The 23,795-nt window shown below is 47.1% G+C and overlaps 1 protein-coding gene across 1 annotated transcript in view; it reads left to right on the top strand.

Annotated features, from left to right (window-relative positions):
- Nucleotides 1-23,795, top strand: part of LOC143767216 (uncharacterized) — a 92,740-nt gene that overhangs the window by 5,235 nt on the left and 63,710 nt on the right. The window contains exons 2-10 of the mRNA XM_077255364.1: nucleotides 5,620-5,769; nucleotides 5,899-6,078; nucleotides 6,161-6,284; nucleotides 6,370-6,467; nucleotides 17,124-17,273; nucleotides 17,403-17,576; nucleotides 17,660-17,783; nucleotides 17,867-17,964; nucleotides 19,037-19,127. Coding sequence (XP_077111479.1) covers nucleotides 5,692-5,769; nucleotides 5,899-6,078; nucleotides 6,161-6,284; nucleotides 6,370-6,467; nucleotides 17,124-17,273; nucleotides 17,403-17,576; nucleotides 17,660-17,783; nucleotides 17,867-17,964; nucleotides 19,037-19,127 — 1,117 coding nt within the window. The 5' untranslated portion in view covers nucleotides 5,620-5,691. The remainder of the gene's footprint in view (nucleotides 1-5,619; nucleotides 5,770-5,898; nucleotides 6,079-6,160; nucleotides 6,285-6,369; nucleotides 6,468-17,123; nucleotides 17,274-17,402; nucleotides 17,577-17,659; nucleotides 17,784-17,866; nucleotides 17,965-19,036; nucleotides 19,128-23,795) is intronic.

Raw genomic sequence — 23,795 nt, 5'->3', positions numbered from 1 at the left:
GGTCATGTGACCGCGACGTCACCGCAGGTCCTGTTCGCACAGCAACCCTGAGACCGGACGGCCGCGGGCAGCGCTGAGAGGTGAGTATAACATTATTTTTTATTTTAATTCTTTTTTTTACACCCAAATATGGTTCCCAGGGCCTGGAGGAGAGTCTCCTCTCCTCCACCCCGGGTACCACCCGCACATTATCCGCTTACTTCCCGCAACGTGGGCACAGCCCCATGTGGGAAGTAAGCGGATCAATGCATTCCTATGTGTGCAGAATCGCTGCGATTCTGCACAAAGAAGTGACATGCTGCGGAATTTAGACCGTTTCTGCGCGTTTTTTTCCCGCAGCATGTGCACAGCGGTTTGCGGTTTCCATAGGTTTACATGTAAATGTAAACGCAATGGAAACTGCAGCGGACCCGCAGCAGCAAAATCGCGGCGGTTCCGCAGTAAAAACCGCAAAGTGTGAACATGGCCTAAATCAGCCTTCTCTCTGTGTCCTCGCTCATCCAAATCTCTGTCCCCAATCCCTTGTCTCAGGCAATCCATTTATGTGTTAAAGGCTTTTGATCTATACCCTGTTATCTGAGGCATTGTCATGGTATGTGTACTGAAGCCTTCAGGTCAAATAGATAAGAACACCAACTGGCATCCATGGGGGCTTAGGGTACCGTCACACATTGAAATTTTCATCGCTGCGACGGCACGATTCGTGACGTCGCAGCGTCGTATAATCATCGCTCCAGCGTCGTAGACTGCGGTCACACGTTGCAATCACGGCGCTGGAGCGATGCCGAAGTCCCCGGGTAACCAGGGTAAACATCGGGTAACTAAGCGCAGGGCCGCGCTTAGTAACCCGATGTTTACCCTGGTTACCAGCGTAAACGTAAAAAAACAAACAGTACATACTCACCCGTCGGTGTCCTTCAGGTCCCTTGCCGTCTGCTTCCTGCTCTGAGTGCAGCCGTACAGTGAGAGCAGAGCGCAGCACCGCTGCGCTCTGCTCTCACTTTCCGGCCGGCACTCAGAGCAGGAAGCAGACGGCAAGGGACCTGAAGGACACCGACGGGTGAGTATGTACGGTTTGTTTTTTTACGTTTACGCTGGTAACCACGGTAAACATCGGGTTACTAAGCGCGGCCCTGCGCTTAGTTACCCGATGTTTACCCTGGTTACAAGCGAAGACATCGCTGGATCGCTGTCACACACAACGATCCAGCGATGTCAGCGGGTGATCAAGCGACGAAAGAAAGTTCCAAACGATCTGCTACGACGTACGATTCTCAGCAGGGTGTCTGATCGCAGTAGCGTGTCAGACACAGCGATATCGTAACGATATCGCTAGAACGTCACGAATCGTAACGTCGTAGCGATGGAAATTTCAATGTGTGACGGTACCCTTAACAAGTATCTGATACCATCTGATGGGAACAAGTCCATTCCCTTGGTTCTAATCTTCGACGATAAATGTTATGTGTACTCTAATGGTACTGTCACACAGTGCAATTTTGATCGCTACGACGGTACGATTCGTGACGTTCTAGCGATATCGTTACGATATCGCAGTGTCTGACACACAGCAGCGATCAGGGACCCTGCTGAGAATCGTACGTCGTAGCAGATCGTTTGGAACTTTCTTTCGTCGCTTGATCACCCGCTGACATCGCTGGATCGTTGTGTGTGACACCGATCCAGCGATGTGTTCGCTTGTAACCAGGGTAAACATCGGGTAACTAAGCGCAGGGCCGCGCTTAGTAACCCGATGTATACCCAGTTACCAGCGTAAACGTAAAAAAAACAAACACTACATACTTACATTCCGGTGTCTGTCCTCCGGCGTCTCAGCTTCTCTGCACTGTGAGCGCCTGCCGGCCGGAAAGCAAGCACAGCGGTGACGCGGTGACGTCACCGCTGTGCTTTCCGGCTATGGCGCTTACACAGTGGAGAGAAGCAGAACGCCGGGGGACAGACACCGGAATGTAAGTATGTACTGTTTGGTTTTTTTTTACGTTTACGCTGGTAACCAGGGTAAACATCGGGTTACTAAGCGCGGCCCTGCGCTTAGTAACCCGATGTTTACCCTGGTTACCCGGGGACTTCGGCATCGCTCCAGCGCCGTGATTGCAACGTGTGACCGCAGTCTACGACGCTGGAGCGATAATCATACGACTCTGCGACGTCACGGATCGTGCCGTCGTAGCGATCAAAATTGCACTGTGTGACAGTACCCTAAGGGTACCGTCTCACTATACGATTTACCAACGATCACGACCAGCGATACGACCTGGCCGTGATCGTTGGTAAGTCGTTGTGTGGTCGCTGGGGAGCTGTGACACAGACCGCTCTCCAGCGACCAACGATGCCGAGGTTCGCTGGTAACCAGGGTAAACATCGGGTTACTAAGCGCAGGGCCGCGCTTAGTAACCCGATGTTTACCGTGGTTACCAGCGTAAAAGTAAAAAAAAACAAACCGTACATACTCACCATCTGATGTCCGTCAGGTCCCTTGCTGTCTACTTCCCGCTCTGACTGAGTGCCGCCGTAAAGTGAGAGCAGATCACAGCGGCGACGTCACCTCTGTGATCTGCTCTCACTTTCCGGCCGGCAGACAGTCAGAGCGGGAAGCAGACAGCAAGGGACCTGAAGGACACCAGATGGTGAGTATGTACTGTTTTTTTTTTTTTACTTTTACGCTGGTAACCACGGTAAACATCTAAGGGTACCTAAGGGTACTGTCACACAGTGGCACTTTGATCGCTACGACGGTACGATTCGTGACGTTCCAGCGATATCCATACGATATCGCTGTGTCTGACACGCAGCAGCGACCAGGGACCCTGCTGAGAATCGTACGTCGTAGCAGATCGTTTGGAACTTTCTTTCGTCGCTGGATCTCCCGCTGTCATCGCTGGATCGTTGTGTGTGACAGCGATCCAGCGATGCGTTCGCTTGTAACCAGGGTAAACATCGGGTTACTAAGCGCAGGGCCGCGCTTAGTAACCCGATGTTTAACCTGGTTACCAGCGTAAAAGTAAAAAAAAACAAACAGCACATACTTACATTCCGGTGTCTGTCCCCCTGCGCTGTGCTTCCCTGCACTGTGAGCGCCTGCCGGCCGGAAAGCAAGCACAGCGGTGACGTCACCGCTGTGCTTTCCGGCTGGGGCTGAGAGTGCAGAGAAGCACAGCGCCGGGGGACAGACACCGGAATGTAAGTATGTGCTGTTTGTTTTTTTTTACTTTTACGCTGGTAACCAGGGTAAACATCGGGTTACTAAGCGCGGCCCTGCGCTTAGTAACCCGATGTTTACCCTGGTTACCAGGGGACTTCGGCATCGTTGGTCGCTGGAGAGCTGTCTGTGTGACAGCTCCCCAGCGACCACACAATCACTTACCAACGATCACGGCCAGGTCGTATCGCAGGTCGTGATCGTTGGTAAATCGTATAGTGTGACAGTACCCTAAATGTAAATTACTGGGTCTTTTACATTCACTTTGCTTAAGGTGCCGTCACACTAAACGACTTACCAACGATCACGACCAGCGATACGACCTGGCCGTGATCGTTGGTAAGTCGTTGTGTGGTCGCTGGGGAGCTGTCACACAGACAGCTCTCTCCAGCGACCAACGATCAGGGGAACGGCTTTGGCATCGTTGAAACTGTCTTCAACGATGCCGAAGTCCCCCTGCAGCACCCGGGTAACCAGGGTAAAGATCGGGTTACTAAGTGCAGGGCCGCGCTTAGTAACCCAATATTTACCCTGGTTACCATTGTAAAAAGAAAAAAAAAACATACTCACATTCTGATGTCTGTCACGTCCCCCACTGGCGTCCTCAGGGTTAAAACTGCTTTCCGCAGGAGCTCTGCAATGCACGCGCTGCTGCCGAGAGCTTCCCTGCACTGACTGTGTCAGCGCCGGCCGTAAAGCAGAGCACAGCGGTGACATCACCGCTGTGCTCTGCTTTACGGCCGGCGCTGACACAGTCATTAGCAGCGCTCCTGCCGAAAGCAGTATTAACCCTGTGGACGCCGGGGGACGTGACAGACATCAGAATGTGAGTATGTAGTGTTTTTTTTTTAACTTTTACAATGGTAACCAGGGTAAATATCAGGTTACTAAGCGCGGCCCTGCACTTAGAAACCCAATATTTACCCTGGTTACAAGTGAACACATCGCTGGATCGGCGTCACACACGCCGATCCAGCGATGACAGCGGGTCATCAGCGACGAAATAAAGTTCTGGACTTCTAGCTCCGACCAGCGATATCACAGCGGGACCCAGATCGCTGCTGCGTGTCAAACACAACAAGATCGCTATCCAGGACGCTGCAACGTCACTGCAACGTCACGGATCGTTCTCGTTGTAAAGTTGCTGAGTGTGAAGGTACCTTTAGACTGACCATTTGGAACAATTGTCATGTGGCTGGACAAGTTTTCAGTTAGCTTTCTGTGGACTCCATTGGAAAAAAAATAAATAAATATATATATATATATATATATATATATATATATATATATATATATATATATATATATATATATATATATATATATATATATATATATATATATATATATCTATATCTCAAAGAAAAAGGAACAGCACAACACTAGTACTTATCTTCGGGTGCAAGGCACAAGGTAACCAGTCCAACGATTACACCAGATTCACAGAGACTCAAAAAAGAGGCAGCACTCCATACTCAAAGTGAAACATGTGGTAGGTTTAATCGACCCACATAGCCGGGCAACGTTTCAGCTCAATCTGAGCCTTTCTCGGCTTGAGAAAGGCTCAGATTGAGCTGAAACGTCGCCCAGCTATGTGGGTCGATTAAACCTACCACATGTTTCACTTTGAGTATGGAGTGCTGCCTCTTTTTTGAGTCTCTCTCTCTCTCTCTCTCTCTCTCTCTCTCTCTCTGTATGTATATATATATATATATATATATATATATATATATATATATATATATATATATAGTATTAATTAATTGGAGTGTTGAAATCATATTAAAAAATATACAATACAACACATGTACTGAATAACTCCTGTATATGGGGTTTATATCCCCCATATCCGCCCTCTTTTCTCTTTATCCTGATATCTCTGACCGCAGGGTCAGTTATATTGGCCGCTCTGTGTGCACTTCTATACTGTTGTGTTTATCATTTTATAGTTATTAGTATCATTATTTCCTCCCTGACACATATCCCCTTCTCGGTTTTCTAGATTTATGGGGCCTTTCTGGGACAATCACATTTACTGGGATTACAATTTTCTGTAGCTTCTATCATTATCTGTTACTGACGACCCCGGTTTTGCCGTCCCGATCTTTGTGGATGTCCTCTGCACTTTATAACTTTATATCTTTTTTTCATGGAATATTTATTTAACAAAGAGTCAGTTAATTTAGGTTTTCTTTTTAGATTATTTCTGAGTTTTTGGTGCTGGGCTGGAGATATTATGTGATAAATCTCTGTATGTGACTATAATGGGACTGTGTGTTATACTGGGGGCAGGACGGGGCTATGACTGGATGTAGTGATCATGTGACGCTGGTAACAGCTCCGCAGATTTCTTACATGAGATCTTTATGATGTTCCATCGTCATCTTCTCCCCATTCAGGTCCCTGCAATATTGGATCCTCTCAGTGGAGATCTTCTATATAAGAGAATTCTCCTGAGTGACCCTACAAGGATGGATAGGGACAGGGACAATATGGCGGAGAGGATATTACACCTCACCCTAGAGATCCTCTTCCGGCTTACTGGAAAGGTGAGAGATTCTGATCACGTCACATTACATCATTCTTATCTATGGGAATAACAGATGGACAGAACTGGAGAGGTGAGGACTTTGGAAATGTCTGTAGTGAGATTTATTAATGTGTCTCTCCATAACCAGGATTACACAGTTGTGAAGAAGACCTCTAGTGAGCACTGTCAGGCCCCTGTGTCTGAGGGATGGGGAACTCCCCTGAGCCCAATCACAGGGCCTCCACCTCACCCCCTGATACATGAGGACATCAATGACCAGAAGATCCTAGAACTCACCTACAAGATAATTGAGCTGCTGACTGGACAGGTAACACTTCTGGGAAAGCTGGGACATTATACAGTAACGCTATGGAGGGATTGGGGGATGACTGTTTCATTGTATGTGTCAGGTTCCTATAAGGTGTCAGGATGTCGCCATCTATTTCTCCATGGAGGAGTGGGAGTATTTAGAAGGACACAAAGATCTGTTCAATGACATCATGATGGAGGTTCCCCAGCCCCTCATATCACCAGGTAATACAGGACTAAATAAATACACATGGCCTATAAGTGTCTGTATGTAAAGAATGAATTCAGTTCCTGTTTATGATTCTTTCAGTTCAATCCCATAAGAGGACAACACCAGAGAGATTTCCCGGTCCTTTTCTTCCACAGAACTGTAAACAAGAAGATCCCAATGTTCCTCAGGATCATCAGGTAGAAGGAGAGAAGGTTTCCATGAGATCTTCCCTATGAGCTGTGGACGGCTGTTAAGGTCTTATTTTCAGTCTTGTTTTGTCCACCAGTATAAGGGAAGTCAGATGTATAACTCGGATTGGCATTGCATCACAATACTCGAACTGGCCGGCGGCTCTCCCGTCCCAAGCATGACAACATTTATTTCTACGAAACTGTTACGCTTGGACTGCACACATAATATCATGCCTCAAGTGCTAACAATGAGCAATAGTGCAATCGCAGTCTACAGAGCTCCATATAGGAAGTATGCACTACAACTACAGTCTATTGTGTATACAGTGAACCACCTAGAAACATCTCCCAATCTGACTTCAGACCCCACCATACTACTGAAACTGCCCTAATTAAAGTCACCAATGGCCTACTAACTGCAAAATGAAAGCTACATGAGTTTGTCCTCCTACTTCTCCTGGAACTGGTATCCGTCTTTGAAACAGTGGACCATTCCCTCTTACTACTACAGTGTTCATTTCATCATGTTTTAAAATGAATACTGTATACTACAGACTTTCTAATCTGTTGACATTACAGACTTGGCCCTTTGTTGGATCTCCTTGTACCTAACTGGACATTTAGTGTCTCCCACTCACACACCACCTCCTCATCTCGCCCCCTATGTGTCAGTGTCCACCAAGGTTCAGTTGTAGGACCGAGAACTATGCTTAGAGGGCACGCACCCTCCCTCTTAAAGAGACCGCCCGCATCAACCTAAGGTATTCCCAACCTAGAACTATTTAAGGCTTCTCCAATACAGAGGTGCCTGACAATGTTATTAGTTTGAGTGCAAAAAAAGAGGCAAACAACTCCGCACCGCTGTAATCAGTTAGACCCTAATGTCTCTGCCTTCATTTGGCTGTGACAGTCGTAATGATATAACCCCAAACAAATAAAACCGGGTGCTGCATCCATAAGCAATATTCTGAACAGTGTGCAAAAAGAAAAAAAGATAGGAGCGCACTCACCGGAGTTGAAGTGTCATACGTTTATTCGGACATAAAACAAAATAGCAGGGAGAGACGGGGATGCAACGGACGATGGCCGTTTCGTGCACACTGTACTTCGACAGGTCCTCGTCCGTTGCATCCACGTCTCTCCCTGCTGTTTTGTTTTATGTCCGAATAAACGTATGACACTTCAACTCCGGTGAGTGCGCTCCAATCTTTTTTTCTTTTTGCACAATGTTATTAGTTTGCCTTGCATGCTTGCTAGTTGTCAGGTTCCCCAGGTCTGCCTGCCTGCTTGTTTACCCATCTGCTCTTACCTGTCTGCTCGTACCTTTCTGGGCACTTCTGTCCATAAACCGGTCCAGATCACACCTGCCAGTGTCCATATGTCTATCACCAGTTCGAGCAAGCGCCTTCCAGTCTTTTTCTGTTCCTCAGCCGGTCCCATCTGCACCCATGATTTCAGAGTTCCTACAGTGCCTGCCTGCATTTTTCTTCCCTCCTTTGGGCCTTAGCAGCTTACCCGCTGTAGGGGGTCAACTGCCACCTTTTGTAGTTCAGCCATGGAGTAGCACCTGGTGCCACCTCTTTGGGTCGCAGTTTTCACCTGCTACCACTTGTCTTAGTAGAGATTTGGTAGGCCACCTAGTTACGCCCCTTCTAGGCTTTCAGAAGGATACAGAACAGTGATTCTACCACCTTGCCCGTTACAGTCGGTGGTTGGTCTCCGCTATACTAAATCTACATTATTGCAATTGATGCAACTTTGATGATGCCTGCCACTAATTTGTGTAAATGTGAACACTCCTGGTTGAGTCTCCTTCATGCATGTTGCCTGTAGCAGTAGGCCTCCGAGACAGTCAGGCCTCCACCTCCTTGGAGTCAACTACCCGTGTTACTATCCTTACATTTTTCTGACAATGGTAGTCTACAAAACTGATATTTGTGCCACCTGAGTGTGGCTCAGCATGAAAGCAGGTAGAGGTGTTACATGTGGTATCAGGGCTCCCAGCAAAGGATGCCTACACCGGTCCCTCACCTACCTCTTCTTACTGGGACATTCAATTGAAAGCTGTAAATGCTGTCCCAGACCCTGATACCTCATGCCTGGCTGATTGCTGCAGTGCATGCTACAATTTGTTGGTGAATTTTGGCCACTTTCCTGGTGTCCATCCCTCATTTGATGTGTTTTGACAACATTTGGGGCCATTCTAAGGTGTTGTGCACGTGTTTGTTTTTGCCTCCCATTAAAGAGAACCACATCTTCTTGGCGGCGCCGCCTCCTCCTCCTCCTCACCGCTGTTTTCAAAATAGCCGGCGCCTGCCCTCTTTTCCCCTGCCTGGTGCAGGTGCAGTGAGCGCTGCCCGTCTTTCCTCATATGCAGCCCAGCTGACTGCGCCTGCGTGGTCGCCCTGCTTGTGAATTCCAGCCCCGCAGTGACTTATGATTTATTCACATTGCGGGGCTGGGATTCACAGGCAGGGCGGCCGCGCAGGCGCTGTCAGCTGGGCTGCATATGAGGAAAGACGGGCAGCGCTCACTGCGTCTGCACCAGGCAGGAGAAAAGAGCGCAGGCGCCGGCTATTTTGAAAACAGCGGTGCGGAGGAGGCAGCGCCCGGCGCCAAGAAGACTTGACTGAAGACCAGGTATTTCTGACAAATTAAAAAACCGATTATTTCTCTAGTTACAGCACCCAGAACTAAAAGAGCCACCTTGTCAGAATGCAGCATTACTGCTGCACAAGGTGGCTCTTTTAGTTTGAAACGACTGGGGGGGGTGACAGGTTCCCTTTAAGCTGAATGTTGTTTGGTTATGTTGGGCGAATATTCAACAAACTAATTGGTGATATTGCAAATATTGAAATATTTGTTCATCTCTACTCTCCATAACCACTAAATTCTAGTCGCTTCAGTGCTGAGCTGACTACATCGGAGAGCAATTTTTAATCCAATCTATCACCTCAGCACTGAACCGTCTACAGATGGTAAAATGAGGTCCTCAAAAAATCACCTCAGATCTAGTCACTACCATTTTGCTATGGGATCTCCACTGGTCTTAAGGAGGCCCCGCCCCTTCCAGTAACATCATTCCCCCCAAAATCAACTCCATTCTAAATGTTACCATTCTGTGACCCTTTGAAGTTCTGCTTCCAGGACCTGTGATGATGTCACAGTCATGTGATCAGTCACATGGGGGAGGAGGATGGGGGCTTGTAGGAAGTGAAGGCTTTTCTGTGTAGGAAGCAGCAACATGTAAGAGCTGAGGGGAGAAGTCTGCACTGGTGAGCGGTAATGGGGGGGCAGGGACTGTGTGATAGAGGGGACAGGACTCAGTCCTGGGGGGCACCGGGACTCTGCACATTAGGGTACAGCCGGCTCCACATGTAAGAGCTGAAGGAGAAGTCTGCACTGGTGAGCGGTAATGGGGGAGCAGGGACTGTGTGATAGAGGGGACAGGACTCAGTCCTGGGGGGCACCGGGACTCTGCACATTAGGGTACAGCCGGCTCCACATGTAAGAGCTGAGGGGAGAAGTCTGCACTGGTGAGTGGTAATGGGGGGGCAGGGACTGTGTGATAGAGGGGACAGGACTCAGTCCTGGGGGGCACCGGGACTCTGCACATTAGGGTACAGCCGGCTCCACATGTAAGAGCTGAGGGGAGAAGTCTGCACTGGTGAGCGGTAATGGGGGAGCAGGGACTGTGTGATAGAGGGGACAGGACTCAGTCCTGGGGGGCACCGGGACTCTGCACATTAGGGTACAGCCGGCTCCACATGTAAGAGCTGAGGGGAGAAGTCTGCACTGGTGAGCGGTAATGGGGGAGCAGGGACTGTGTGATAGAGGGGACAGGACTCAGTCCTGGGGGGCACCGGGACTCTGCACATTAGGGTACAGACGGCTCCACATGTAAGAGCTGAGGGGAGAAGTCTGCACTGGTGAGCGGTAATGGGGGGCAGGGACTGTGTGATAGAGGGGACAGGACTCAGTCCTGGGGGGCACCGGGACTCTGCACATTTGCTCTGATGATCACTTGTGTATTACTGTGAAGAGCTGTAAAACCTGCACTCATGTAATGACCACAGACAGGATACAGATCCCCATCACACAGCAGGAGTATAATATTCCTGGGACATTCACATGTTGTTCTAATGGGGTGTACTAAATTCTGTGCACTTTATGTCCTATTGGGGGTCTCTGTATGAGAGGAACAGGACAGAAACCGAGAGAGAGGATGAGGTCTCTTTGCCACATTACAGACAGAAAACCCTTTACCTGTGGCCAAACGTTGCTGTGCTCCCGGACATAACATATACAATATGAAAGTTGTTTTATTAACCCCTTAAGAACCACCGATACGCTTTTCTGAGGTCATGTGATGACTCCAAGGTACGGTGGCCTGTGAGGTTCAGCTATAAGCTGAATCTCACAAGTACTGCAGTGTATGAGACGATCAATCAAAATAAAAATTTTACATGTTTTACTTTTTATTTCTGTGCTTTTTCTCTAATACCCTTTACCCTTGTCCCTGTCCTGTTCTGAGACCCACCACCTTTACCCCACTCTGAGACCCGGCTGACAAATTCCTCTTCAGGGAGACAGAGGCATGACTCTCTATTCCTTTTCTTGACCTTAAGCCCAAAACTGTCCCAGCATCTTGTCGTGGCTGGAGATGTTCCCTCATTCTTCTAGGAATCTTGTACTGACCGAACTCGTTCTTCACTGCTTAACATTCGTTGCACTGGAACCTGCTTAGGCTAGTTTCACATTTGCGTACGGGAGGGCTGCGGATGGCTGCTTCCTTCCTCCCTACTTCCTCCCTGAAACCCCGCCTACACTCTGCCTACTCTGCATGCGTTCAGCGTACCTCTCTTTAACATTGGGTACGCAGGGACATATGTCGTATGTGGATGTGTCCGCATGCGGCGATTTGAGATGTGCAGCGACCAAAATTGCATCCGCATAGAACACATGTACCCAATGTTAAAGATAGGTACGCAGGACGCATGCAGAGTAGGCGGAGCAAGGCGGGGTTTCAGGGAGGAAGTACACTGCCATCCGCAGCCCTCCCATGCGCAAATGTGAAACTAGCCTTACTATATGTTTAGTCTTGCTCTTTACTTCACCCAGGACTTGCACTTACTGAGTCTTAGACTCTGACTAACTGACTGTAATCAAGAATCATTTTCTATATAAACAGATCTAACCCTCCTAAACTGTGGGCTAATCCAAACTCGCTATCTAATCCCTAGTGTAGTGCAAAGTGTATCTCTATCTAAACTATAGGTTCCCCTAGTGGACAGACCTCCTGCATTCCCAGGTATGGCCTTAGGCATAGCCTGTAGGAGAACCGAACACACAACACTGGCCATAGGGATAAAACATAACATTACTTTTATCACAATAATAACATTAACGGCGGTAGTTAAGGGTACTTAAACCAGAGCGCTGTTAATTAACGGCGCTGTGGAAAAAGTGTATAGCGCCCCTCCAGAGTTGGATTTTCTCCGGGGTCTTGGCTGCCGAGGGTAGCCGAGACCCCAGAGAACATGATTCCGACCCCCGGGTTGCGATCAACGGTAATCGCACATCAGATGAGAGAGAAATAGGGTCACTGATCCCTCCCCGGTGTCTTCTGATGTTCGTAGGTCCTCCCGCTTTCTCCCCCATGGGCGCCGCCATCTTTACCCGGAAAAAATAGCGGGCACATGAGGAGACCCCAAAGAACATAATTTGGGTCGGTTCTTACCAACCCGGCATTGCTATCGCCGCTACTAACAGTGTAGCGGTGGCCGCAAAAAAAAAAAGAAAGTCCGATGTGCCATGTAATTTCTCTCTCCTCTGATGTGGTCGCACACACAGCACCGCACCACATACTCTCACGCAGGCCGACAGAGACACAGCAACACTCACCTATCCGCATGCTGCCAGCAGCCGCAGCACATTCAGGAAGCAGCATCTACGGCGCCGGTAGCTTTCTCTCTGAAACAGCTGCGCTGAATGATGTCATCCACCCGCGCTATGTCAAACAGGAAGTGCCGGGCAGCAGACAGGAAGCAGGATGGCATCCGATCCCTGCAGCTCCGCTTTGCTGCCAAGCTGCAGGGACTAGCCACCCTGCAGGGGCCCACCACCGGGGCCCCAATGCAGCCGCTCCGGATTTATATGCGGGCACTATTAGCCTCAGCCTGCAGTTAACACTGCCCGCTATGTGAAATGTATACTCACTCCTCTCCACCCCCATGGGGGGTGTGGGGAAGCATAAATATTCATTTCTCTTTAACAGCGGGAACAGGCTCCTGTCTCCAGCTGCTGCTCATCTGACACCGGGCGGGCCCCCCTGATTCAGGGACCCCATAGCTGCTGAGAGTGCTGCTATTAGAGACTCAACACTGGCTGGGGGCCCCTGGAACAGTGGGGGCCCTAAGCAGCTGCTGGCCAGTATGCCAGCACGTGTCAGTGCCTGGGCCCCCTGGAGAATTCTCTGGTGGGCCAGTCCAACCTTGCCTGGAGACAGCCAGTGTCTCCCAGTCTCAGATTGGATGGCCGAACTGCCAATCAACACACTGACAACTCAGCGTGCCCCTGCTCCAGACTGGATGACTGAGCCGTTAGTAACTGTTTCCCAGAAACACTGAGAGGTGGAATCTAGTGGTGAGCGAGTATACTCGTTGCTCGGGTTTTCCAGAGCACGCTCGGGTGATCTCCGAGTATTTGTTAGTGTTCGGAGATTTAGTTTTCATCGCCGCAGCTGAATGATTTACAGCTACTAGCCATCCTGAGTACATCTGGGGGTTGCCTGGTTGCTAGGGAATCCCCATATGTAATCAAGTTGTCTAGTAGCTGTAAATTATTCAGCTGCCGAGACGAACACTAACAATTACTCGGAGACCACCCAAGCGTGCTCTGGAAAACCCGAGCAACGAGTATACTTGCTCATCACTAGTGGAATCATAACAATCATCCTTTCCCTTCCGCCCTTTTTTTGTCCTTCTTTGTTTCCAGTCTCACTTCACTTCATTATTATTATTATTATTTATTTATATAGCACCATTGATTCCATGGTGCTGTGCATGAGAAGGGGTTACATACAAATTACAGATGTCACTTATAGTAAGCAAACTGCGGGCTTACATTCTACAGGCTGGTGGGGAAGGAGACAATAGGTTTAGGGTTGAAGGAGCTCAGGTTTTGGTGAGGCGGTAACTTCGGTAGTGGTGAGGAGGCAGCGGGGTCAGTGCAGGTTGTAGGCTTTCCTGAAGAGGTGGGTTTTCAGGTTCCGTCTGAAGGATCTGAATGTGGTTGATAGTCGGACGTGTTGGGGCAAAGAATTCCAGAGTATGGGGGATATAAGGGGAGCACAGTGACTCAGTGGATAGCACTGCAGCCTTGCAGCGCTGGGTCCTAGGTTCAAATCACCACCACCACCAAGGACAACATCTGCAAGGAGTTTGTATGTTCTCCCCGTGTTTGCGTGGGGTTCTTCCGGGTTCTCCGGTTTCCTCCCACATTCCAAAGACAAAGTGATGGGAATGTAGATTGTGAGCCCCATTGGGGACAGTGATGATAATGTACACAAACTGTAAAGCGCTGCGGAATATATTAGCGCTATATAAAAATAAAGATTATTATATTCGGGAGAAGTCTTGGAGGCAGTTGGGTGAGGAGCGAATAAGTGTGGAGGAGAAATGGAGGTCTTGGGAGGACCAGAGATTACATGAGGGAAGATATCAGGAGATTAGTTCAGACATATATGGAGGAGACAGGTTATGGATGACTTTGTAGGTTAGTATTAGTAATTTGAACTGGATACGCTGAGGAAATGGGAGCCAGTGAAGAGATTTGCAGAGGGGGGAAGCGGAGGAGTAGCGAGGAGAGAGATGAATTAGTCAGGCAGCAGAGTTAAGGACAGATTGGAGAGGTGCAAGGGTGTTAGCAGGGAGGCCACAGAAAAGGATGTTGCAGTAGTCAAGGCGGGAGATGATGAGGGCATGCACAAGCATTTTAGTAGATTGAAAGTTGAGGAAAGGATGGATTCTGGAAGTGTTTTTGAGCTGGAGGAGGCAGGAGGTGGAAAGAGCTTGGATGTGTGGTTTGAAGGACAGGGCAGATTCAATGGTTACTCTGAGGCAGCGGACTTCCGGTACGGAGGAAAGCGTGATGTTGTTAATTGCGATAGATAGGTCAGGTATGGAAGATCTTTGAGATGGAGGAAAGGTGATGAGTTCAGATTTGTCCACATTGAGTTGAGGAAGCGAGAGGAGAAGAATGATATGGCAGATAGACACTCTGTGATTCTGGACAGCGGGGAGGTGACGTCTAAGCCAGAAAGGTAGATCTGAGTGTCATCAGCATAAAGGAATCCATGAGACTTTGAGTTGTCCCAGGCCAAGTGTATAGATTGGGAAGAGTAGGCGGTCCTAGAACAGATCCTTGGGGGACTCCAACAGAGATTGGGTGGGATGAGGAGGTAGTGTGGGAGTGGGAGACGCTGAATGTGCGGTTGGAAAGGTATGAGGAGATCCAGGATAGGGCGAGGTCTTTGATGCCAAAGGAGGAGAGGATCTGTAGTAGGAGGCAGTGGTCAACTGTGTCGAAAACAGAGGACAGGTCTAGAAGGAGTAGTACAGGGTATTGTCAATTAGCTTTGACTGTAAGTAGGTCGTTAGTAATTTTGATCAGGGCTGTCTCAGTTGAGTGATGGGGCGGAAACCAGATTGTAGATTGTTGAAGAGCAAGTTAGAAGAGAGGTGGGAGGAAAGTTCATAGTGGACGTGCTGCTCCAGGAGTTTGGAAGCGAATGGGAGCAGCGATATTGGGCGATAGCTGGACATAGCAGTTAGATCGAGGGTTGGCTTTTCAAGGATAGGCGTAATTGTGGCATGTTTGAAAGCAGAAGGGAAGGTGCCAGAAGTTAGTGATAGGTTGAAGAGGCGGGTTAGGGATGGGATAAGAGTGGTTTACTACCTGTACTGGGAACAAAAGGGGCAGTACTTCAAAATGGTGCATAATTGGTAAGAAAGTAATAATAAATGGGTTAAATTAATTAAAAAGTACCACTGTTGAGCATGTAAAAAAATAATAATAGGTGGCTGAGGAGCACCTGATATACAAACAACCTACAATAATTGTGTACAGCAAAGAAAAGGTACAAAAGTATTATATATGATTGAATAGAAATAGTACATAAAAGACAAGTCTTTGAAAAATAACGGAAACACTAGAGAGCGAAAAACACAGCAGGAGGGAAAGTGAGTACATTATACTGATGGTGGAAGAACAATGTACACAAATAAGTACATAATGGGAGATCGATGTCATTCAACCCATAACATACAAGCCCAGTAATATTGATATATAGTGAGGTAAAGCTAGAGTTTGTGAATAAGGGCTGCAAATATGAAGAGAAAAAGTAAAGGACTAATATTTATCCATATGTTCCTCATGCCTGGATGCCGTCAGCCCCAATGCGCTTTTCGGCACTATATAACCTTCCGTGAGCCAATCAGAACTGCTCTGTCACAATATTTCATTGACGAAAATGGAGCGGTCACTGAACAGCTTGGGAAGGCGAACACACCCTGCTCCACATCATCGGAGGTGGGATGGGTCACGTGACCACAAATCCGACCTTGTCAATGACGAGGGCAGGAAGGGTGATATGAGAGCCACACCATGCCCGGATATACACGCCGTAGAGAAAGTGCTGGCCCGGTGGAGATCAGCGCATGCGCACAGGCGAGAAAGGTAAAGACAGTGAAAAATGCCCAGGCAGGAGGAACTCGGGAAGAAAGCAGATTGGATCCAGAGATGAAGAATCAGGGCTGGGAAAGGGGAGCTACAACCATCTTGTATACATGTGACAGACTGTGTGACTGTGTGCTCTGAGGATCATGTTTGGAGTAGTTTTTACATACAGACCACAATGTTGTCAGTTTGTCTGTATGTTATTGCTGATCGCTCTCTATTTAATCCTCTATTAATTCTCTCTCTCTTTGTGTGGTCTTTTCATTATTGTCCCCCCCCCCCCCCCCCCCTTTTTCCCCTTCCAGTCCCTCTCTATTACCTGTACTGGGTAACTCCTGTGTACAGGGTAAATATCCTCCATATCTGCCCTCTTTTCTGTAGATCCTGATCTCTCTGACCATGTGCACATGTGACCGCAGGGTCAGTTACATCGGCCGCTTTATGTGCGCACTTCTATACTGTTGCTTTTATTATTTTTTTTAGTCATTAGTATCATTATTTCTTCCCTGACATACATTCCCTTCTTGTTTTTCTCAATTTATGGGGTGTTTCTGGGACAATCACATTTACTGAGATTACAATTTTCTGTAGCTTCTATCATTATCTGTTACTGACGCCCCAGTTCTGCCATCTGTGGATGTTTCCTGCAATTTATAATTTTATATCGTTTTTTTTCATTGAATATTTATTTAACAAAGAGTCAGTGAATGTAGGTTTTCTTTTTAGATTATTTCTGAGTTTTTGGTGCCGGGTTGCAGATATTTCGTGATAAATATCTTTATGACTATAATGGGACTGTGTGTTATACCGGGGGCAGGACGGGGCCATGACTGGATGTAGTGATCATGTGACGCCGGTAACAGCTCCGGAGGTTTCTTACATGGGATCTTTATGATGTTACTTCGTCATCTTCTCCCCATTCAGGTCCCTACAATATCGGATCCTCTCAGTGGAGATCTTCTATATAAGAGAATTCTCCTGAGTGACCCTACAAGGATGGATAGGGACAGGGACAAGATGGCGGAGAGGATATTACACCTCACCCTAGAGATCCTCTTCCGGCTTACTGGAAAGGTGAGAGATTCTGATGATGTCACATTACATCATTCTTATCTATGGGAATAACAGATGGACAGAACTGGAGAGGTGAGGACTCTGTAAATGTCTTTAGTGAGGTTTATTAATGTGTCTCTCCATAACCAGGATTACACAGTAGTGAAGAAGACCTCTAGTGAGCTCTGTCAGGCCCCTGTGTCTGAGGGAAGACCCCTGAGCCCAATCACGGGGCCCCCACCTCACCCCCTGATACATAAGGACATCAATGACCAGAAGATCCTAGAACTCACCTACAAGATGATTGAGCTGCTGACTGGAGAGGTGACACTGCTGGGAATGCTGGGACATTATACAGTAACACTATGGAGGGATCGGGGGGATGACTGTATCATTGTATGTGACAGGTTCCTATAAGGTGTCAGGATGTCGCCATCTATTTCTCCATGGAGGAGTGGGAGTATGTAGAAGGACACAAAGATCTGTACAATGACGTCATGATGGAGGTTGCCCAGCCCCCCACATCACCAGGTAATAGACAGCACTAAATACACACGGCCTATAATTATCTGTATATAAATAATGAATTCAGTCCCTGTATGTCTTTCTTTCAGGTCTATCCAGTAAGAGGACTACCCCAGAGAGATTTCCAGGTCCTATTCTTCCACAGGACTGTAAACAAGAAGATCCCAATGTTTCTCAGGATCATCAGGTAGATGGAGAGAAGGTGTCATGAGGTCTTCTCTATGAGCTGTGGACGGCTATGAAAGTCTTATGTTAAGTCTTGTTTTATCCACCAGTATAAGGGAAGAGTCGGATGTATAACTCGTACGAGGATTGCATCACAATACTCGAACTGGCTGGCAGCTCTCCCGTCCCGAGCATGACAGCATGTATTTCTATGCAACTGTTACGCTTGGACCGCACACGTAATATCATGCCTCAAGTGGCAACAATGAGCAATAGCACAACCTCACTCTACTGCGCTCCAGATAGGAGGCATGCACTACAACTACAGTCTATTGTGTATACAGCGAACCACCTAGAAATATCTCCCAATACTCCCCTCTACCTGTAACTCTCCCCTGCCCAGCTGCAGGGATGACCCTCTGTAACTCTCCCCTGTCTAGCTGCAGGGATGACCCTCTGTAACTCTCACCTGCCCAGTTGCAGGACTGACCCTCTGTAACTCACCCGTGCTCAGTTGCCTACAGTCCATAACTATCACATAAAAGTGATTACAATAAACCATGGCAGTAACCATATAGTTACAGTACTATTCCTCAATGTCCTGTAAGACAGGTATATTTGTGATGCTGCAGGATATATTATGTCATACATCAATTCTCTTCAGGAGGTGCCAGGATCTTCCATTCCTTTACACCAGGAATATAACAGTGAGGTTTTTTATGTTTCCCGCCTTCACAGTCCTCAGTTCTTAACCCTATAAAGCATCTCTGGGACAAGGTAGAATTGGTTGCTCAGAGCATCTCAGCACCTTCTAAATTGCGGAAACTGCAAGAACCCATCCTGTTGGCATGGGCCAGTATTCTTGGGGAACAATCTCAGCACCTTGTGCAATCTATGACGCAATTAATATCTGAGGTTCTGAAGGGCAAAGATCCTACGTGTTACTAGATGGGTGTCTCTAGTAATGTGGCCATTCAGTGTATGTTTTATATCTGGTGGAGATGACAGGGTAAAGATGATCGTAGACATTAGATGTTGTCTGGATCTTCTCAAATGTCTCCATCTGCCAGTGACTTTTACAATCTTTGTTTCAGGGTGAAGATCTGCCCCATATTAATACTACAGAGACATATGTGAGGGGTGATGAGTGGTGTAAAGAGGAGATTCCTACAGATAACCGCACAGGTGAGTAGTGACCACTAAATGCAGAGAAGTCACAGGTTCTAATCAGTCACTGGCCTGTAGAGTAACTTAAGATGTTTGGAGTTTTTTCAGATGCGTTCACATAAAACTTTTGATGTGGATAAAGGGGCTGATTCATTATGAGGTTACCAGGGACTATTCTTTTTTCTCAATGTGCTAAGAACTATCACTCAGGTAGTTGCTTCCTACCTGCATTTTGTGCCTGCTGATGATTTTTACTGACAGACTGGTCACAGACCGCTCTTACTGGTGATTCAGATTCTCTTCCACTCTGTTCTGTTGATGGGGGTGATTGCTGATGTTATGCTGATTGATAGTTTAACTACTGGAAGCCGACTGTCAATCATCATGATATAGGAAGCCAGCCATTGTCAACAGAGCAGCCCGCAAGAAGAAGAGCTGCTTGCTGACGTGGAGCAGCTGAATCACCGGCAAGAGCAGTCGGTGACCACTCTGACCCAGCGTCAAGTACAATGGTCAGGTAATTGTTTCTGTTAGCAAGAACCTGCTTATTACGTTTCTAGGCCCATAGTAAAAAAAAAAATGTAAGTCGTGGACAATGTCTTCAAGATTGGCACTGTGCACTCCAGTCTTTGATGAAGGAGGGTAGTGGGGTAAGTAATACTGAATTGATTCAGACGTACACACAGTACTTCTTCTCAGTGGTGCGCGCCTCTGTGCGTCTTGCCAGAAAAAGTCAAGAACGGATTGGAGCAACATTTCTGATGGGTGTAAGTTATGCCCCTAGTTATAAATTTGGCGGGCACCAGCAAGCCCCTTAGATACTTCACCCTCTTTGGCGGACCTCTTTTTGACTGGCGTGAAAATGCCCAAAAGTCAAAACGTTTGCGATTTCTCAATGTGTTTTTTTTAACAGTATTTTGTACAAATGTTTCTCCCCTGCATCCAGAACACATTTCTGAGCTGCTGCAGAGGAGATAGACAGGACTGTGAGTAAAGAGCTATCCCAGGTCACTGTGCACAATGGATGTCTCGAAGCATATTATGAAGCATCTTAGTGTCGGTGACCTCAGATGTGTAAGACAGAAACATTACCAGCCACAGGCTTACTGCTATGTACAAGAGAATTTTCTCAGCCTAAAAACCTCAATAACATTTTCTACTCACTTGGTGGCGCTTGAGTTGGCACAGGTAGTGGTTTAAGTATAACGTTCCAGGCTGGTTTATTAAGAATATTGATCAGCGAACTTGTTCAGAAAACATTCACCTATGTCACATTCTGCATGAATATAGCAACATTCGGGTTTGTGTTCTGTTTCCCAAGAATTTTTCCTCAAAGTCGTCAAAATTCCGTTTAAAGATTGGTAAATAATCACATTTCCACTATTCGTTTGGGATAAAACTGTTGCAGTGAAGAGTCGGAGAGGATGACAATGAAGTTGTAGATCCCTCTTGGTGTGAACCCAGAGGTACGCAGCTGAGTAGCTCAGCAGAGGGCGTGTTGTTGGGGCATCCCGCTCAGACACATTGTGATGCAACCACGACAAGCACTGCATTCTCATCTACAAGTCTGGCTGTTGCCAGCACAAGTCCTGCATCTGCTATTCACTGGGGCAGTAAGGATTGCCTAGCCTGTGCCTTTTCTTGATATTGCAAAGGATGACCCAACTCACGTTAACTGCCTATTTTGCCAAAAAAGGCTCTGTAGAGGCAAAAATTGCAATAATTTGAGTACTACATGCATGAACCGGCACATGCACGATCAACATGCCTTTGCCTGGGAAATTCATTACGCTAAATTGCGGACTAGCGGGCCTCGCCAACCACTGGCTGTCCAATCAACCACATCTGCTGCTTTTTCCTCCTCCGTGACCGTGCCAAATGTTCTCACACAGGTCTCTGGCTGCCGAAGCTCCATTTTTTTATCCCCTACAGTCGGGGTGAGTGAGAACCCATCATCTATTACGGAAGTGGATGTGCCTGCCGTTTTTGTGTCACGTAGCACCACACATCTTTCTCAATTCACCATAACATCTCCGCCTGCACCTCACTCACAGTCGAGCAGTTTGTCATGTTTACCCTATTCTACCCTCTCTCAGCACAGCAGCCAGCCCTTGGTCCTGGAGTTGTGGTCATGTAAAAGAATGTTTCGTCCTACACATGCTCAAGCTAAGAGCTTGAACTCCACCATCTCCAATCTGTTGGCAATGGCTGTCTTCACTGAACCTGGAGCCAGAGAAGGCCCTATGTGATAATGGTGCAAACCTGGTGGCGGCCCTATGCCAGGGCAACCTCACACAGGTGACTTGCATGGCTCCCATCCTCAACCTGGTGGTACAGCAATTTTTCTGCCAATATCCCGGCCTGGACGCACTCCTGTAGTAAGCACGGTCACTGCGTGCTCACTTCCGATGATCGCTCCCCGCAGGTCATCTACTTGCATCGCTACCCAGGTCTTTCGGTCTTCCGGTTATTCATTTGATCTGCGATGTTCAGACATGGTGGAATTCCACTCTGCACATGTTGCATTGACTGTGGCAGCAGCAACGAGCCTTGGTGCAGTATGTCCTTTTGTATAGCCTGGGCCAACACGGGATGGACGTTGTGCAAATCGCGCTTGCAAAGTGGGCACAGATGAAGGATCGCTGCATACTTCTGCACAGTCTCGAAATGACTACTAAGATGGTTAGCGCTAATGGTGCCATCGTCAGCATCATTATTACGGCCATCTACATTCTGGAGCACACTTTGAATACTCTACGGGAGGAGGTGGTGGTCCCAGAGGAAGAGGTGGAAGGAGAGGAGGATGCGGAAGAGATAACAATTTCTCCAAGTTCCAGACTCTCATTGTACAGATGGGTTCGATGGGAGGGTGGATTACCTCAATCGAGGGGTGCTCATGGTACCAGACAAATTGTTAGTGACCGTGCAGGAGTCAAGGAACAAATTGAAGAGGACAGGGAGGAAGAGATGATGGACGCACAACAGTTAGGAGATGAAGAGGATAATAATCCCTCTCTGTTGTCCGTGGTTGGTGGGAAGGGACGAAGGAAGCAAGCTTGAGTGTTACCTCGCCACCAATATACCATGGAATTGGACTTCTTGGAAGCATCCGATACATGAGTGCCTTCTTGCTACACCTATCTCCAACATGATGCCCGTATTCTTTGGGTTAGAAATAGTGCTGACTACTGGTTTGCCACTCTGTTAAATCCACATTCAAGAGTAAATTTTGCCAGATGCTTAACTCGCTGGAAAGGGAAGCGGGCATGCTGGAGTATCAAAACATGCTTGTAGAAAATATTAACAATGTTTTTTCCCCAAGACTGTAGTGAGGCACAGTGTGCATCGCAGTGATAGACTTCCAACCCCAGAAACGCCACGGCATCACCACAAAAACATTAGCAGCAGTAGCAGTGTAAGTGGCATAAACAGTTTCTGTGAGTCATTTCACACACTTTTTAGACCACCCCAGGCACCAGTAGAACAGAGTCCAAGGTTGACACGCTGTGACTGACCGACTAAAGAAGATGGTGCAAGACTATCTCAAGCTCAATAATACCATCAGGTGGAATTTGGACCCTTTTGCATTTTGGCCTTCAAAAATGGAAGAGTGGCCTGAGCTCCCGTCTCACTTTGGAGGTTTTGTCACATCCGACAATCAGAGTTCTCTCAGAACGTGTGTTCAACGTTGATGAATAAGCACATGTGGCTGCCCCTTAAAGTGTATACTGCCTAACTTTCATCAAAATGAACAAGTCATGGATATCCAATGTCTTTTGCAACTACCTGTGTTACTTTCCTTACATTTTTCTACGAATAGTACTCTATGAAACTGATATTTGTGCCACCTGACTGTGGCAGGGGGAAAAAAGATTGAGCTGTTGCAAGGGGTATAAGTGTATACATTTGGTTTTGCATCCTATTGAATTTAATAAGGTTCAAGTATGTTCGTCAAACTACTTGGCGAACATGTTCGGCAAACATCACGAAGTTCGGCGAGCCGAACCGAACCTTGGAAAGTTCCCTCATCTCTAATTAGGACTCTATAAACCATGACACAATCAAAGGAAATAAAAGAAAGAAGAAACAGCAGATCATAAAAAGAAAATCATACATATCAAATAACAAATATACCAACTAACAAGATAGGTAGATATTATACATACATGGGCTTCTCACAAAATTAGAATATCATCAAAAAGTTAATTTATTTCAGTTCTTCAATGCAAAAAGTGAAACTTATATTACAGTATAAGCCGACCCCCCCCCTAATTTTGCCACAAAAAACTGGGAAAACTTAATGACTCGAGTATAAGCCTAGGGTGGGAAATGGAGCAGCTACTGGTAAATGTCAAAAGTAAAAATAGATACTAATAAAAGTAAAATTAATTGAGACATCAGTAGGTTAAGTGGTTTTGAATATCCATATTGAATCAGGAGCCTCATATAATGCTCCATAAAGTTTATGATGGCCCCATAAGATGCTCCATATTAAAATATGCCCCATGTAATCCTGCATAGAGGTTAATAATGGCCCCATAAGATGCTCCATAAAGATATTTGACCCATATAATTCTGCACAAACGTTATGGCCCCATAAGATACACCATTCAGACATTTGCCCCATATAGTGCTGCACAAACGTTATGGCCCCATAAGATGCTCCATACAGACACTTGCCCCATA

Source organism: Ranitomeya variabilis, chromosome 4 (genome assembly GCF_051348905.1).
Source record: "Ranitomeya variabilis isolate aRanVar5 chromosome 4, aRanVar5.hap1, whole genome shotgun sequence".
NCBI classification, from domain to species: Eukaryota; Metazoa; Chordata; class Amphibia; order Anura; family Dendrobatidae; genus Ranitomeya; species Ranitomeya variabilis.
The sequence above is the reverse complement of the archived record's forward strand: the minus strand, read 5'-3'. Positions and strand labels throughout refer to the sequence as shown.